The 16,432-nt window shown below is 40.2% G+C and overlaps 1 protein-coding gene across 5 annotated transcripts in view; it reads right to left on the bottom strand.

The window, feature by feature from the left end:
- The window catches only part of LCMT1 (leucine carboxyl methyltransferase 1), a 75,762-nt gene that overhangs the window by 36,381 nt on the left and 22,949 nt on the right, over positions 1-16,432 (bottom strand). For 4 of the 5 annotated variants that reach the window (XM_045542822.1, XM_045542826.1, XM_045542825.1 and 1 more), the window contains 6 exons: positions 14,586-14,688; positions 12,044-12,164; positions 9,046-9,147; positions 7,651-7,742; positions 4,447-4,544; positions 2,298-2,516 (listed from right to left, as the gene is read on the bottom strand). In XM_045542822.1, coding sequence (XP_045398778.1) covers positions 2,494-2,516; positions 4,447-4,544; positions 7,651-7,742; positions 9,046-9,147; positions 12,044-12,164; positions 14,586-14,688 — 539 coding nt within the window. In that variant the 3' untranslated portion in view covers positions 2,298-2,493. Of the gene's footprint in view, positions 1-2,297; positions 2,517-4,446; positions 4,545-7,650; positions 7,743-9,045; positions 9,148-12,043; positions 12,165-14,585; positions 14,689-16,432 lie in introns of those variants that run through there. The other variant, XM_045542823.1, reaches the window with a different exon arrangement.

The raw sequence follows: 16,432 nt of genomic DNA, 5'->3' as shown, positions 1-16,432 counted from the left end.
AAAACCTATACATGACAAAATAAGGTAGTATTGGCTTATAACCCAAACTATAACATTTCCTTGAATCCATACTGATAAATGAGGGAGAGGAAACAAATCTCCCAGGCAGGAAGCATTGTCAAATATGAACTGGTGTTTAACCTTGTTATATAAATGCATTATTAATGTGTTTGGAAACTGTAGGAGAGTCCTAAAATTCTGATGTCTTGATATACATTATCAATAATATTTACTATTGTTAAATATAACCAGATTTCTTTGTCAAATGTCTCTTTGACAAGTACTCTTGACTACAGGTTTCTGATTACTGTGGAGATCATACCATTAATTGACACTAGGAAAACTTCCAAGAATTTAATGAAAAAGCTGAAGCATTGATGAGGATTGCTAACCCAATATCAAACAGAAGATTAATCATATAGGACTAAGCTAATAGTGGACTAATTTTTGATGACTTTTTTGCTTGAAACATTCCTTATTTTTCTGTGTTTTCCAGAAATCAACACAACCTTTTTCCTTCTGAGATATGTATAGCTAACAACAAATTGAGTAAAATATATTTTTAAGAGAAAAATATTTCAAATTTAGCTCACAATTTCTCAAGAACTTAAACTATTTGTGAGTATCTTTAAGCAATACAGTTATTTGCCTAAGTTCAAGAAGAGCTGCGTTCTTTTATAACCGGACACAATTGGAGACACTGGTTGTTTTACCAAGGCTTTGACGGGAATGGCATATTTTCACGGATTATGGCAATGGAAAACAGACTAAGACATGCACAAACTATTAGGACTGAATTACAAAAAAAAAATGTAAAATCTGAATAGACCTATAACTATTACTAAATAAGTAATTAAAGACTTCTCAACAAAGAAAGGCCAGCACTACCTCAATACCAAAAGCGGACAAAGATACTACAAGAAAATTACATACTAATATCCCTTATGACTTTTGATACAAAAGCCTCAACAAAACAGCACACCAAATTCTGGAGCATATTGAAAGGATTATCTACCATGACCAAGTGGATTTATTCCTAGAATAGTTCAACATATAAAAATTCATCAGTGTAGTATACCACATTAACAAAACAAAGGGGAAAACCACACAATCATCTCAACTGATACAGATAAAACATTTGACAAAATTCAAATCCTCCCATGATAAAAACACTCAACAAAATAAGAATAGAAGGAAAATATTTCATTGTAGTAAAGACCACACATAAAAATCCGGAGCCAGTATCACACTCAATAGTGAAAGACTGAAAGCCTTTCAGTGATTGTTTTATTTTATGCCGTTACCAGGGCCCCACCTCCCAGCCACAGGCATGCCACAAGTGGATACCATGCTAAGGGCACACAAATCTAAGGATTCCAGACCGTGGAAGACAGGTCAGTTACCTCCACGAGGGGCTTCCTGACGGGCACCCTGCACATGCAGGTTCAGGCTCATAGCCCGAGTCACATGACCAAAAAGCTTATCAGGGGTGGTCAGGCCTTGTGTGTCTGAATTGTGGGGTGATATCTCCAGGGGACGGGGGGTGGTGGCTATTCATCTGTATCATAACTGTAATAGTGTCCAATTGCTCTTGTAAAAAATTACCATAAATTTAGTGGACTAAAACATCACAAATGTATTATCTTACAATTATGAAGGTGAGATATCTGATCAGTTTCACTAGGCTAAAATCAGGGTGTCAGCAGGGTGGGTTCCTTCTGGAGTCTGGCAGGCTCCGAGGAGAGAATGTTTTCCTGTTCTTTTCAGAAAGAAAAGATGGCCCTTCCTCCGTCTTCTGAGCACATCACTCCACACACCACCTTCCCTTTTGACCCCTCCTCTGTCTTGCTCATAAAGACCCTTGTGATGACATCAGGCCCATCTCAAGTTCCTTAACCTCATTTGTAAGCTCCCTTCACCACAGAACTTACACAGGTTTCTGGAGATCAGGACGTGGACATTTTCAGGGCCCTCCCTCAGCCTGCCACAGTGACCAGGATGGAGGCGGCAGTTAAGCAGGCCAGGCCAGAAACAGGAGCCAGAGAAGAGCCCCAGTATCTGGTGGAGGCCAAGGGTCAGGGGGCAAGATACAAGGTCAGGTTTCCACAACAAAGAACATGTGAAGGACTAAGTCCCAAAATGTGTACAAGGTCAGGAGCCGAATCTGGCTCACAGGGAGTAAGTAAGCCAAGGTCAAAGAGGGACTCAGGATCCTTGGCTTCAGCTGACACAGGGGTGAAACCCGGCCCACCCCGTGGGAGTGCAGAATGAGCAGCAGCAGAGGCCCACCACGCAGGCAATGGCAAGTGTGATTTATTTAAACAAGTCAACAGAAATAAGAGCTGGTACGACAAACTTTGAGACCAAGGTTTCTCAGAGTGTGGGAGGGCAGTACCTGAGGCCTGCCCATCACTCTGGGAGCTCAGCGTAGCTCCCCTGGGAAGGCTGGTGGCTTCAGCTTCAGCTTCTGGCTCAGTATGTGCCTTCGACAGACTAATAAGTTATCTCCTTCAAACCTGAGGGGAACAGACACACAGGTGCTGGTCAGAGACTCAATGTAAAGCAAAGAAAACGGCTGGGAGAATGTGACCCTGCTGTGGACCCTCAGGGACTGGCTGTGGGGCACCAGCCACACATCTGACCACAGCAGCCCTGCTGTCCTGTTATGGAGAATGAGATTTCACATGGAAACAAGAGGTTGGGTGAGACTGTGCTTATGGGTGGTTTCAAAGGGATTAAGGAAGGATTATAACATTGTAACTGCTTTCTGCAATTAAACACTCACCTTACATGCTGAACTTTGAGCAAATGCAGAGAGGGTTCTTCAACACAAACACACACTGATGTCCCAGAGAAGTCATAGTGGGGACCAAAAGAAGCCCCTTACATTAAAATGTGCAATATGAGGTTCTTTGTAAGTAATAGAGTTAAAAGCATTAGAAAAAACTATTCCAGAAGTGTGGGAAAGTTAAATTCAGATATAGCCACATGATAGAATGTTATAAACACATTAAAATAATGCTCATTGAGAGTTTTTAGCAGCAAGGGGGAAATCCTTATGTAATAGTAAGTTGAAAATGTTAGAAATCAGATAAATAAATAAATTCTGCTAAAAATATGTAGAAAAGGAGAAGGAAGAAGTTAGTAGATGTTGTCCCTAAATGATATGCATACACGTGAATTTTCTTTTTTTTTGAAACAGAGTCTCGCTCTGTTGCCCGGGCTAGAGTAAGTGCCGTGGCATCAGCCTAGCTCACAGCAACCTCAGACTCCTGGGCTCAAGCGATCCTACTGCCTCAGCCTCCCTAGTAGCTGGGACTACAGGCATGCGCCACCATGCCCGGCTAATTTTTTGTATATATATATTTTAGTTGGCCAGATAATTTGTTTCTATTTTTAGTAGAGACGGGGTCTCACTCTTGCTCAGGCTGGTCTTGAACTCCTGACCTTGAGTGATCCACCCGCCTCGGCCTCCCAGAGCTAGGATTACAGGCGTGAGCCACCGCGCCCAGCCCGTGAATTTTATTTTCTTTGCTACATATTTTCACAAATTTCCAAATTCTCTACTCAAAATTGTATTGTTTTTATTAGGAGGAGAATACAAAAACACACTAATAAATGACTTTAAATCAGAATTGAAAGGACTTTGTGGGCTGAACTGCACAGCTGGGGAAATATGGAAAGGAGTAGAACAATAAGCCCAAGGTACCCGATTATCAGTCTCACGTCAACCTGGAATTTTCACACAGGAGACAGTCTCTGCCTCCGTCAAGTTCTTTGTTTTGTGGCAGCTGCCTTCTAGAGGTCTCCTGTCTTTGGATCATATCTGTAGGAAGCTTGAAGGGCAGCTTTTACATTAAAGGGCAGAACTGGGATCTAAAGTGGTGGCCACGGGGCTGGAGAGACACCCAGGACTAACCACTGGGAAGCCAGCCCAGCACAGGGCAGTTGTGAAGGAGGTGGCCACCCAAGACCAAGCTAACTGGGAACCCAGAGGAGATCCATGCTCGCCCTCTATGGCCCTACTGGGCCATGGCCTGGGAAGTGCACCTTCATCATAAAAAAAAACAGGGAGACAGATGTAATGATCTGTGTGTTTAACATCTAGTAACTTGGTTACAAGTTGATGAAAAATATAAACACTAGTCACTTTTATGACAATTATTACTTTAAACCCTCAAGGTCTTTTACCTAACAACTGCAGAAATTCCACAGTAGATCTCTCAAGGGTTGTTTTGGGACACATGCCCTATTTAAACAGTTCCCATAGTTTCTGTGCTATAAAAACACAGAAGATAACAGCAAATTCTCTGGGTTACACTCATGGATGCACTTACACCATCCTCTAGTTCTTTCTGAGCCCAAAGTTCCAAGCATGTCTTTCATTGTTTGGAGAAGAAAAGTTCCCCATTTCTAGGTTAAAGCAACAAAAGTAAAATCACATACCGAGTTCACTTCCTCCTCTGGTTGCCCAACAGAGGCAGTAATGCTGCATGAGCTGCTCAAGAAGCTCCATTTCATCCAGGAATTCAAGGGATTCTATTCTGTGGAGAGAATGACAACAGAACGATATAGGTTTCTACATTTAAAATGAAGAAGGTGATTCATAGTTATGGATACGGAAAAATGTCATCATATATTAAGGGGAAAGAAGCAGGCTACACATAGTACAGATGGTGAGGTTCCATTTTACTTTTATTGGAAAGAAAAAATAGTATAAGCAAAGTAAGTCAAAAGACAAATAACAAACTAGAAACATAAATTTACAATACAAATGACAAAGAGTTAATTTCCTTGCTATATAAAGAGCTGTTAAACTTCAAAGAGAAAAACTTCTAAAATTCATTTAAAAGATGGGGAAAAGACCAGTTCACCAAAAAGGAAGACGTTTTCAATCTCACATATGCGGAAAGAAATAAACTTCAATAATAAAAAATTTTTAAATTCATTTAAAATGGGGGCAAAAGATTAGTTTACCAAAAAAGAAAAAAGTTGAATTCATGTGTAACAAAAAACTGCAAATTAAAATATAACATTTCAGCTACCAGATTGACAAAAGTCAAAAAAGTTGATATACATTTTAGCAACAACATGAAAAAAAAGTGCTTCCTGAGTTACTGGTAGGATTACAAAATAGTATCTCCTCTCTGGATGGCATCTTGATAATCTCTATCAATGTTTAAAATGTACATCCTTGGACTCAACAATTCTGCCTTTAAGAATTTATCCTCTATGTGTACAAAGATGTATGTCCAAGAGCATTCACTGCAGCATCATAGCTCCAGTGTGGTAAGCAGCAAAGAACTGTAAACTAGGAGAGACGGTTGAATACACTCAAGCACATGGATGTAACAGGACACTATGCAGCCATTTTAAAAGTGTATTAACATGGAACAACCTCCAAGACATATCATGGGATTTAAAAAGAAAGTTGCTTAGTAAGGAATGTGCACAGTATACCACTACCTATGTAAAGGAAAAGGGAGAGACAGGTATGCCTATGTATGCACAGACTACTTTGGAAAATACAGAAGAAACTAGAAACGGTGGCTTTTTCTTATGAGAGGTGGTGGTAGGGTGGGCTGTGTTTGCTTTCACTCTATATACTATTTTATTCTGGTTTTTAAAAAAAATTATATGCATGAATGACTTCAAAAAAGCATTTTAAATGTAAGCTTTTAAAAATATATACAGAGAAACATACACAAACATATGGAAATAGCTTTTAATAATCTGTTGAAATATGTGAACACTTTGGAGGAAAATTAAGGCTTTTCCAAAAAGTGTACAGAAGAAAATAAAAAATGATCCGTATTCCAACTATTTACAGTAGCCGTTGCTAACAATCTCGCACTGCCATTTGTCCAGGCTTTGTTCATGTGTGTGTGCAGGTGCCCACGAGAGTGTGCACATTTCTGTATTTGTGCATTCACTCCCACCTTGGTATGCAGGCCCAAGGACCACATCTGAAGTGAGAATGACTATACATAAAGTGCTTGGGTTGCTTACCAACTAATCTTACCAGAAGACATCCAGGCAGATTTTCTAATACCAAGTTCTAGGAAAAAGCAGCACCATAGTGAAGCCTCTGGGATGGTTATTACCAAGAACAGCTATCAGGAGACACCACTGATTAGGAAGCTGTTCAAGAGAATGTAAGCTCCCAAGGGCAGGCATATCTTTTGTGCTATTTTGATCTTTGTTGTATCCCTTGTGCGGGAAGAGTACCTGGCACACAGCAGACACTCAGCATTTGTTATATGAATAGGCTCACCTTAGACTTCTTATAATCCGGTTTCCAGCAAAAACAGACACAAAGCTAAGAAGGCTACTCAGCCTGGGTTGGACAGACAAAAGTCCATCCAATATCCTTATCTGCCACCCGTTAGGATTACATATTGCTGTGTACAAAAGGCCACGGCAACATCAGACAATGATTGCCTAAAAGCAAGTTATTTCCCTTGTGGTTGGTGCTAGTGACAGACTCCTCTCTGGGCATCTAAAGGAGGTGCTAGAGCACCCCCATTACAGATGCCAGACCAGGGATACTCAAAATAGTCATCTTGACACATAGCAAATGAAAACCAATCTGCAGGAAAGGATACTTCTAGAAGAATCCAGGAAGCATCAACTCGATCACATGGACACAACACTTTCTTAAACCTTCAAGGCTCCCATTGCCAATTATTCATATATGTACTTGGCAAAAGCCACAATACTGTTAAATGTTAAGTTATATGCAGCAGCAAAGCCAAAAATTCATCTCATGATCTTGTACTATTATCTTAAGTCTTCAAAGGCAAGAGGTAAGCATAAACCTGGAAGCACAAAATAATTATAATGAAATGAATAAAAGTGAGCACTAACACTGTACACAGATGCATATATGGTGATGTTTCCTCCAGTGTTGTTTGTAACAAGGAAATTAAGACAAAAAATAGAAAACCAGATTCTACAACTAAATCTCCAGCTACAAAATATATTATGTCCACATATCAATATAATTATGTATGCTTAAACAGGATATGATAACCCTTAATATTATATGTAAAGATAAATACAATTTATTGTTAAGTTTTTAAAAAGGAGCATGGTTTATAGACCAATATATGTAGTATGAATCCATTTAAGAAGTACAGATCTATGTAAGTATAAATGTTTATATATGTATAGGAAAAGAATATGCCCCATGACATTAACTGCTACCTCCAGAGTGTAACTCAAAAACGGACAACTACTTTATACTTCCTCCACTTTTATATTACTTGAAAATTTTTTTAGAACAACTATATGTTTCTTTTATAATGGGGGGAAAAGTCCATTTACAAATCCGCCAGCAGATTTTTTTCCCTTTACATGACCTTAAATGTCATTTTCCTCCCTCTCCAAAACAGGGATTACAGAAAATTGCCAATGTTGAGGTTGCTCTGTGAATTTTCCGTGTGTAATTACTTATGTTGACTGAAGCAATCTGTTGTCCGCATAAACCGTATCTCAGCTACCAGCTAATAAATTACTCTCAATCTCCTATCAATGTTTAACTTGTTTCGAAATAGGTCTAGTTAGAGTTTTGTTTCATTTGTTGAAATTAAACAGTCATGCCTGGAGCTCACAGTGAATGAGGACAGAGGTCCGCTGCCAAGCCCATACCTGGTCACTTCAGCGCGCGGTAACCTGCTGTACAACTCCATCATGTCCACTGCGGATGCCGTTTCCCACCCCGTCGACAACAGCCGTTCTTTCTAAAACATGCGATAAAGAGAAATGGAGAACAACCAGGCGCTGCCGTGCAAATCTGAGACACTTAAGCACAACAGACTTTCTCTAAGAAGGCTCCTCTTGCAATAGGCCATTCTGACCCCTAGCATCTTTCTTCTTTTTACGTTTCATGTTCTATATTGAACACACATTATTATGATGGGGGAAGCTCACTCAAGTATATCCACAGAGAAATAAAAGAAGAACTTTTCTATGAGGAATGGTTTTGTAAACTGTTCTAGCATAATGTCACATAAGACACTTAAGAACCTATTTAAATGGGGGCAGGCATGGGAGGTGTCCCTAGCAAATGAATGACATTTCTGAAAGAGGGAGGGAGACTATTATAGATTCCAGGAGATTTCAGGGAGATATTAATCATATACAAAGTGTGGATCATGTTTGGATCCCAATTCAAACGCTAGTATATTTTTTAAATGATTCGGGAAAATGGAACATGGCCTGGGTTGGGTATGAGATGCGATGAAGGAGTTACCAGCAATTTGTTAGGTGTGATAACAGTATTAGCACTATCCAGGGGAAGAAAATCCTTATTGGTAGAAGATGCCCACTGAAGTATTTACAGATGAAATCACATACTGCCTGGGATTGGTTGGAAAACATTCCAATGCCACCAACAAAAAATTATGTGGGGGAATACATGAAACAATATTGACAACATAAGAAGTATTGAAGCTGGCTGAGGGGATGTGGGGGTTCATGTTGCCATTCCTTCTACTTTTATGTATGTTTGGAAATTTGCATAATAAAGAGTTAAAACGGTTTATAGGAAATATAAATTAAAAAAAAAAATTTAAGAGATGGCATTTCGCTCTGACACCCAGGCTGGAGTGCAGTAGTGCAATTATAGCTCACTGAAGCCTAAACTCCTGGGCTCAAGCCACCCTCCTGCCTTAGCCTCCCAAAGAGCTGAGATTATAGGCATGTGCATTGCTATTTTTTCTTTAAGAGATAAGATCTTGCTCTGTTGGCCAGGCTGATCTTGAACCACTGGCCTCAAGCGATCCTCCTGTCTCAGCCCCTGAGTAAATGGGATTACAAGCTTGAGCCACAGCACCCAGCTGAATGTGTATTTTCTACACCAAGATGCCTAAGCAGGACTTGGATTGTCCTAGCATCATGAACTTGTGGCCCATGTGGAGCCCCAGCTGCTTGTGTCGGGAGGGACTTAACAGAGCTGCTCACATTCTTTTATGTGTGAAGGGAGAAGGCCCTTTCTTACGGGGCTAAGGGTAAAAGCAAATGTCCCAGTCTCTGCTCACTGACCTGTGACTCTAATGACTTGCAAGTTTCCACTCCTGCCAGATCACACTGTCGTCTCCGCAGGTTTTCAATCATGATCTGCCCAAACCGATCACCCATGTTCACCTGGGAAGGGAAATGAAGAGGCTGGGTATCACCACAAGGGGGTCTTTGTTTCTTAAATATGCAAAATAAAATAACAACATCCCAGTTCTCACCAGGCAAGGCCTGTATGTGATAACACACACCCAGTGCAGGTGAAGGAAAGAGGAGCAGCACTAACACACATGCTGCTGGGAGCAGATCTGTGCAGCCCCTGGAAGGGCAACTGGGCGGGGCACATCCATTTCAAATGCTCACCCTGTCACCCAGCAATTCCTCTGACAGGTATATGTACACGTGTATGCTAAGATGTGAGAATGTTTACTACAGCATAGGAAGAATCTGGAAATAGTCTTCATTTGGGGTTAAATATATTCTGGCATATATCACAAGGAAATGCTATATAGCTATGAAATCAGAAAAGGAAAATAAATACACATATAGCCACAAAATAAGGTAATCTCTTCAAAAACAAAGTATAAATCAATATGGATAGTATGCTCCCATCTGTAAGAAAAAACAATCTCTCTTTATATGTACTAGAACGTGGTAGCATTGCTTCCCAAGTTAGAGGGCTGAGGTCTGGGATAAAGAGAGATTGGCTTTTCCTTGTCTGCCCTGGTATATTTTTTATTTTTGTACTCTGCATGTGGTATTACTTTTTCAATTAAACTAGTTTTAAAAAACCGTAATTAATCTATATATTCAAAAATGCCAGAAAACATAATTAGTGTACACTATTTTAGCATACACACTATTACGCTATTACAAGGTATCAAAAATTCATCACTTTAACAATACATAACATGATGCCCAGAGTTCATATGAGAACACTGCCAGTCAAAACCCAATATTATTCTCTTTTCATGGTGAGTAAGGTTTATGGCACTAAAGATCAGACTGCACAGTAGTCATTCAGGATAGGTGTTCGTGAGCACATACTCTGTCATTTTATTGCCTGGGTTTGACATTGAGTTGACACTGAACAACTGGCAGGCTGAGAACAAGCTGCCTAACTATGTGCCTCAGTCCCCTTGCCTATACATTCAGGATAGTACTGGTACCTACCTTGTGGATTGTTGTGATAATTAAATACATTAGTATATGTAAAACTGGTAGAACAGTGAGGGCAGGGAATACAGTAAGCAAAATCTAAGAATTTGCTATCATTACTTTAGGATCATTACTGAAATTATCATATGGTCTCGTCATTTTAAACTACTGATTAGGAGATAATGTAAGGCATGTCAGCAATGAATACACATTGTGAGGTTGCTGATTTTGTGTTTGTTAGGAAATGACTGAATTAAGTTAAATGTTTACTATTTGCAAGGTAAGGGTAGTAGGTGGGAGCTGAGCCACTTTACTGTGGATAACATATTACACATTGGCACATTCCCAGGCTTGCTCCAAAGTGACAGGGTCTATTGTCAAAATTCACATGATCCATCTCTCTCATATGATGCTGAATAAATGCTTGTTGAACAAAAGAAGACACAAGTCCAGCCAAGTGAGTGAAGCCGCATGCACCCGAGACGTGTGGGACTATGGAAAGGTGAATTCGTTTTCCCCAGGTGTGGTATCTGGAAGCAAAGATAGGTTCCCAGGATTCATTCACATCAAAATAAAAGACCCATGAGGACAGCTGCCATCACATCCATTCCTCAGGATAAAAGACGGAGTCTGAGGAAGGTTCCCAATTAAAGAGAGGGAAGGAAGCAACATCAACCAATCAAGAACCATCCACACAGGAACCTGGACCAGAAGGGAGCTGGGAAGGAGGTCGAGACAAAAGTCTAACCCTGGATCTGTCCATAATTATGTGACATTGGGCAAGTCCCTTACTGCCTCTATCTGTAATAAAGAAAATGAGATTAAAAAATAAAGCTAAAACAATAAATGTACTCAGTGGTTATCATGTGTTTACCACTAAACATGAATTTCCATAAAAATGCAAAGAGATAGGTATTATCCCTTTAAGAAAAAGAACTGGGGCTCAGAAAGATCCAAAAACAACTAAAGCTTAATTAACAGCCAGGCAATGTAGTAACTTAGCATCGCATCTATCACCTGAGTTACAGCTCACATCAACCCTATGGAGTGGGGACTATTATTATTTTCAGATGAAGAAACAGACACAGAGGTGATGTAATCTGTCTAGGTCACACAGCTAGAAAGTCTACCTCCAGAGCGTGGACTCCCAATCACTAAATAATGCTGCCTAAGGTCACAGCCAAGAAGAGCCAGGGCCAAGGCTTAGATCCAAGCTGGATCATCCCAAAGCTCTAAAACATAACTCTTAGACACTAAATCAGAACAGGCCAACAGGCAGCCAGTGGATCAAAGTCAGTGATATTAGAAATTAGGACATCTGAAACTGAAATCCTGCATTTCTAACTTCTCTTGAAAAACTGGGAGTTCTGGCAGCTCTAGGCTCACATGCTCACCTGGTAACAACTGGCTGGAAATGAGTAATGGCCACACTCAGGACATGGGACATGGAGCTCCAGTTCACCACAGTCCCCTAGTTCCACACTGTTTACACCTGGCCAGTTTCCTCTATCTGCATCACCTGCCTGCCCCTGAAGGCCCTGGAGTTTGCTACCCCAACACTGATGGCAACCCACATCTCCTTCATCACTTCCTATGACTCTGTGGTACATGCAATGCTAAAATAAAAACTCAATCTTTTGTAAAGGCTAAGAGGGAAGGTCCAAAAAAATCTGGCTAAAAGTTTGCAGGAAGTCAAGAAATCAGGAGCAGTAGGATTGCTGGAATCAATAAATACCAGAGATATGTGAGTGGCCAGAGGCAGAAAGAAAAGGAACAGGATAAGGAAAGTATATACTGAGGGGCTGAGAGCGGGGAAGACACTGCTGGAGGCCTATGCAGAATCCCAATTTCTTGGGCTTCCTTTTACCTGTTCATAGTTTATCAACATGGCCATCTCAAAACTGTTGGCTGCCCACTTGAGGAGGTTTGCAGACTGCTCTGGAGTCATATAAACCAGCACACATTCAGCTACCAGGAGTGTTGGCAATCTTAAGAGAAGAAAACAAAAGCACAGAAGTATATGTTCATCAATTCACAACTCTCTAATCGTACCTACACTGCCATACTGGCAGGGCAGCTCACCCTCCAGGAAACTCAGGACTGAGCAAGCCCAGCATGGATCAGCGCAGTGGTACATGTGTGATGCCATCACAGCCCAAAGGTGTATACTATGAAAACGTGAGCCATGATTTGTCTGGCTTATGAAAATGTGCTAACTGTGTGGTTGACAGTAGACATGGCTATAAATTCTTCCCTGCTGTCCACTCACACCATGCCAATGCAACATTAGAGTCTCTCATACAAGAGGTGGAGTTTATTTTCCTACCTCTGGAATCTAAGCCAGTCATGTAACTTGATTTGGCCGACAGGACAGTAGCAAACATGATGCAAGCAGAAGCTTGAAAATCACTTGCACACTGCCGCGTGCTCTCTTGCTGCACTTGGAAACCTGAAGCCACTGTGTGAAAGAACCCAAGCTAGTCTGCTATAGAATGAGAGGCCTTGTGGAAGAGAATGAGACACCCAAGCTGACAGACAGTCCTTAGCTGGCCTGCCCGCTGTCCACACATGAGTGAACTCCCAGGGATGTCTGCTACACCTGGCCCCCAGCAGAAGAACCATCCAGCAAAGCCCAGACCAAACTATCAATTCACAGAATCCTGAGCAACTAAATTGTGAGCTGTTTTAAACCACTGAGTTTGGAGTGATTTGCTACACATCAAAATGTGAATGATACAACCCAGAAATACTGATATTCATTTACTACATTCTAATTCTTATATAAGCTTTCACTATCAAGAATTGAAAACATGAATAGTTACATTATAGTTATTAGTATGCACTCTGAATTAGGACACCCAAAGTAATCAACAAATCAGGACATAGGAAAAGCAATAAACTCCTTAAAAGGTATCTAGAAGTCTTAACTTTTAAATGAGAATACTGACGGCCCACAAATTATGCAAGTCAACTGGACACAATTCATGCACACTTTTTTACTTCCTTAGGCCCAAAATGCAAGAGGAGGGGCAGTTTTCTTGACTAGTCTGGGACAGGGTCAGTGCTGAAAGGACTGGGGAAACCTGGAGAAACTCTTTGCCCCTGTCTCTAGAATGCTCCTTCCACAGGCTTTCCCTAGTTCTTACTGCTCCTTCTCAGACTCCTTTGCTGGGGCCTCTTGCCCTCCCTGAGTACTGATGCTCCTGATTGCTGCTTCTCACACGAAGAGAGTGGGTTATTTTCATCTGTTTTTATTGGTGGGAGATCTTAGAAAAAAATTATAAAAAATCTAATGTCCAGCAAGAAACTGGTTGAAAAGAGCATGGTGCATCCACCCAATGGACTGCTACATGGCTCATAAATATGATGCTTCAGAATTGTATTTATTGACCATGAAAGCCATGTGCGGTCCCCAGAGTCAAGTGTCCTACGATATGGTTTCCCGATACTTCTTCAGAGCAGGCATCACAAGAGTAATTAAACAGTCCAATGAAGTTAGCTGTTTAATGTCTTTTTTCCTCACACAATGTATAAGCTGTTTTGTTCATGTCTCTGTAGTGAGTACTGTAACTTGTAGATTCTCAATTATTTGCTGAATGAGTGAATGAACAAATGAGTTACTATGTGTGTACAAATACATATACATACACACACACATTTGATTATTTTAAAAGTTCCAAAAGTGTACGCATAGCATGACCACATCTTTAAGAAAACCATATATTCACAACTTTAGGCATAAAATTTAAGGGGGTTATGTCTGAGTACTGGCATTAGGAGTTATTTTTATGTTCTAGGAATCATCAGAATCATCAGTGACAGCCACAACTATAGAAATAAACAGCACTTCTGAGATTGTTTTTAATAGTTACCAACAGCCTCAACTGCTAAATTTTATTGTTGGGTTCTGTTACTATTCTCATTTGTCAAAGGAGGAAACTGAGACAGAGGTGAAGTTAAGATGTCCAAGGTCATGGTCCAGAATTACTAATTACTACTACCCTTTTCATGTCATAGTCCATTTCTTCTTTGAGCTGCCTGGTTATCTATCCTTTGCCCATTTTTCTATGGGAATTTTGTGTTTTTATGTTTATTCTTTATGAATCCTGGATGCTAATCCTTTGTTTATATGTGCAATTATATGTTCTTATCCATATATTGTCTTCTCTCAAAGCTTGTTCATGAAATTAGGGACCAGTGCTTTAATAAGTAACACAGGTGGTTCTGATGTGGAAACAGTTAAACACTGCTGCTTAAAAATCTCAGAAATATTCTCTAAGTACCAATGAAATGATAAAATTTACAGAATAAAAAAATGGGACATGCATATTATGCTGCACTTCCAACTGCCCTTATCTCATAATTAGCATGAAATCACAAATGAATAACAGATTAAGAAAAAATCTCACTGTGTATTCATGTTACATTTCTTTAGTTTCTCCTCCAATTCATGCGTATCTCGGAGATCTGCTCCAATAATGGCATATCTTTTTGAATCCAGTGTGTGTCCATCTGCAAATGCAAGAAAAGACAAATTCAACAGAAATTAATCAAAAAGATAATTCAATGGATACGGCTTTGTTTGCGTAGAGACAAGGTCTCACTATGTTGCTTATGCTGGTCTCAAACTCCTGGCCTCAAGCAATCATTCCACCTCAGCTTCCCAATGTGCTAGGATTATAGGTATGAGCCACCAAGCCTAGCCCGGGATATGGCTTTTCATGGTTTTATTGTTTTTCCCCATTATAAAAATACAGGCTCATTGTTTAAAAAAACAATCAGATAAGAGGGTGAAATGTAACCAAAAATCACACCTTCCAAAGACAACTGTTGGTGTTTTGATGTGTAACATTCCAGCCTTTTGTTATCTGTGTGCTCAAGTTCACATACACAACAAAAACACATTCTCTCCCTCTCTCTCATGGGTGCACATGCACACACAAACACACATCCAAAATAGACCAAAGATCCTCCTGCCTCAGCCTCCTGACTAACTGGGACTACAGGCACAGGCCAACATGACTGGCTTTTTTTTTTTTTTTTAGAGATAAGATCTCACTATGTTGCCCAGGCTGGTCTCAAACTCCTGGCCTCAAAGGATCCTTCCACCTCAGCCTCCCAAAGTGCTGGGATTACAGGTGTGAGCCACTATACCTGACCCATGTGTGTGTCTATTCACATAACAATCTCTGTGTGCCAGGTACTGTACTAGGATATAGGGACACAGTGGTGACCAACACAGATGGGGGTCTCTGCTCTCAGGAAACGTATATGGTAGAAGAGGGAGAGTGACAGTGAATCATTAAATAACTGAATAATCAAGATTCTATCAAGAGTTTAGTACAATGAGAAAAATAGAGTGAACTGTTGGCCATTGCAAGAACAGGTGTTAGCCAAAATTTTAACTCTGCAAAAACAGATAGTTAACTTTTATGAAGAACATAATCAGCAATGTGAATTATTGAAAGAAGATTTCTATAGGAATGTAGCATTTCCATGTGACATCACGTCAAATCAGAATGACTTGAATATTTCTTTGCAAGGTAAAACTAAGTCTATATATGATACATGGCAAAAAATCCAAGCATTTCGAAAAAAGCTATCTTTTCAAAACACTTCTTCATAAGGAAATTTTGAATGAACATTTTCGCCAGTTAGCAAAGGTCGCTAACTGACTTTGAGAACCATGACATCACACTCAAATTAGCATTTCGGCCTCACCTAGTTGATATCACCAAGGCACCTAAAGAACTATGGATGGAATTGACTGTGCTCTCAGTATATGACACTTTAAACTCATTGTTTGATGCTAAGAAATATCCAGTTGAAATATGAAAAAATGCAGAATACCCACACCTTCAGCAACATGCCCAAAAAATGCTTTCTTGCTTTTCAACCACTTACTGCTGCAAATCTACATCAAGACGCCCTTAAGGTCACAAATGACTGATACCTATCTAGAGGATCAACTGAAACTGTAGACCTCCATGCATGCTGCAACCAAATATTCAAATACTGTCCAACAAAAAGCAGACACAACAAAGTCATTAAAAGGTTAACTTTAAAATTAACAAATAGGCCGGGCGCGGTGGCTGACGCCTGTAATCCTAGCACTCAGGGAGGCCGAGGCGAGTGGATCATTTGTGCTCAGGAGTTCGAGACCAGCCTGAGCAAGAGCGAGACCCTATCTCTACTAAAAATTATATGGACAACTAAAAATATACACAGAAAAAATTAGCCAGGCATGGTGGCGCAT

Source organism: Lemur catta, chromosome 2 (assembly GCF_020740605.2).
Source record: "Lemur catta isolate mLemCat1 chromosome 2, mLemCat1.pri, whole genome shotgun sequence".
In the NCBI taxonomy this organism is placed as follows: Eukaryota; Metazoa; Chordata; class Mammalia; order Primates; family Lemuridae; genus Lemur; species Lemur catta.
The sequence above is the reverse complement of the archived record's forward strand: the minus strand, read 5'-3'. Positions and strand labels throughout refer to the sequence as shown.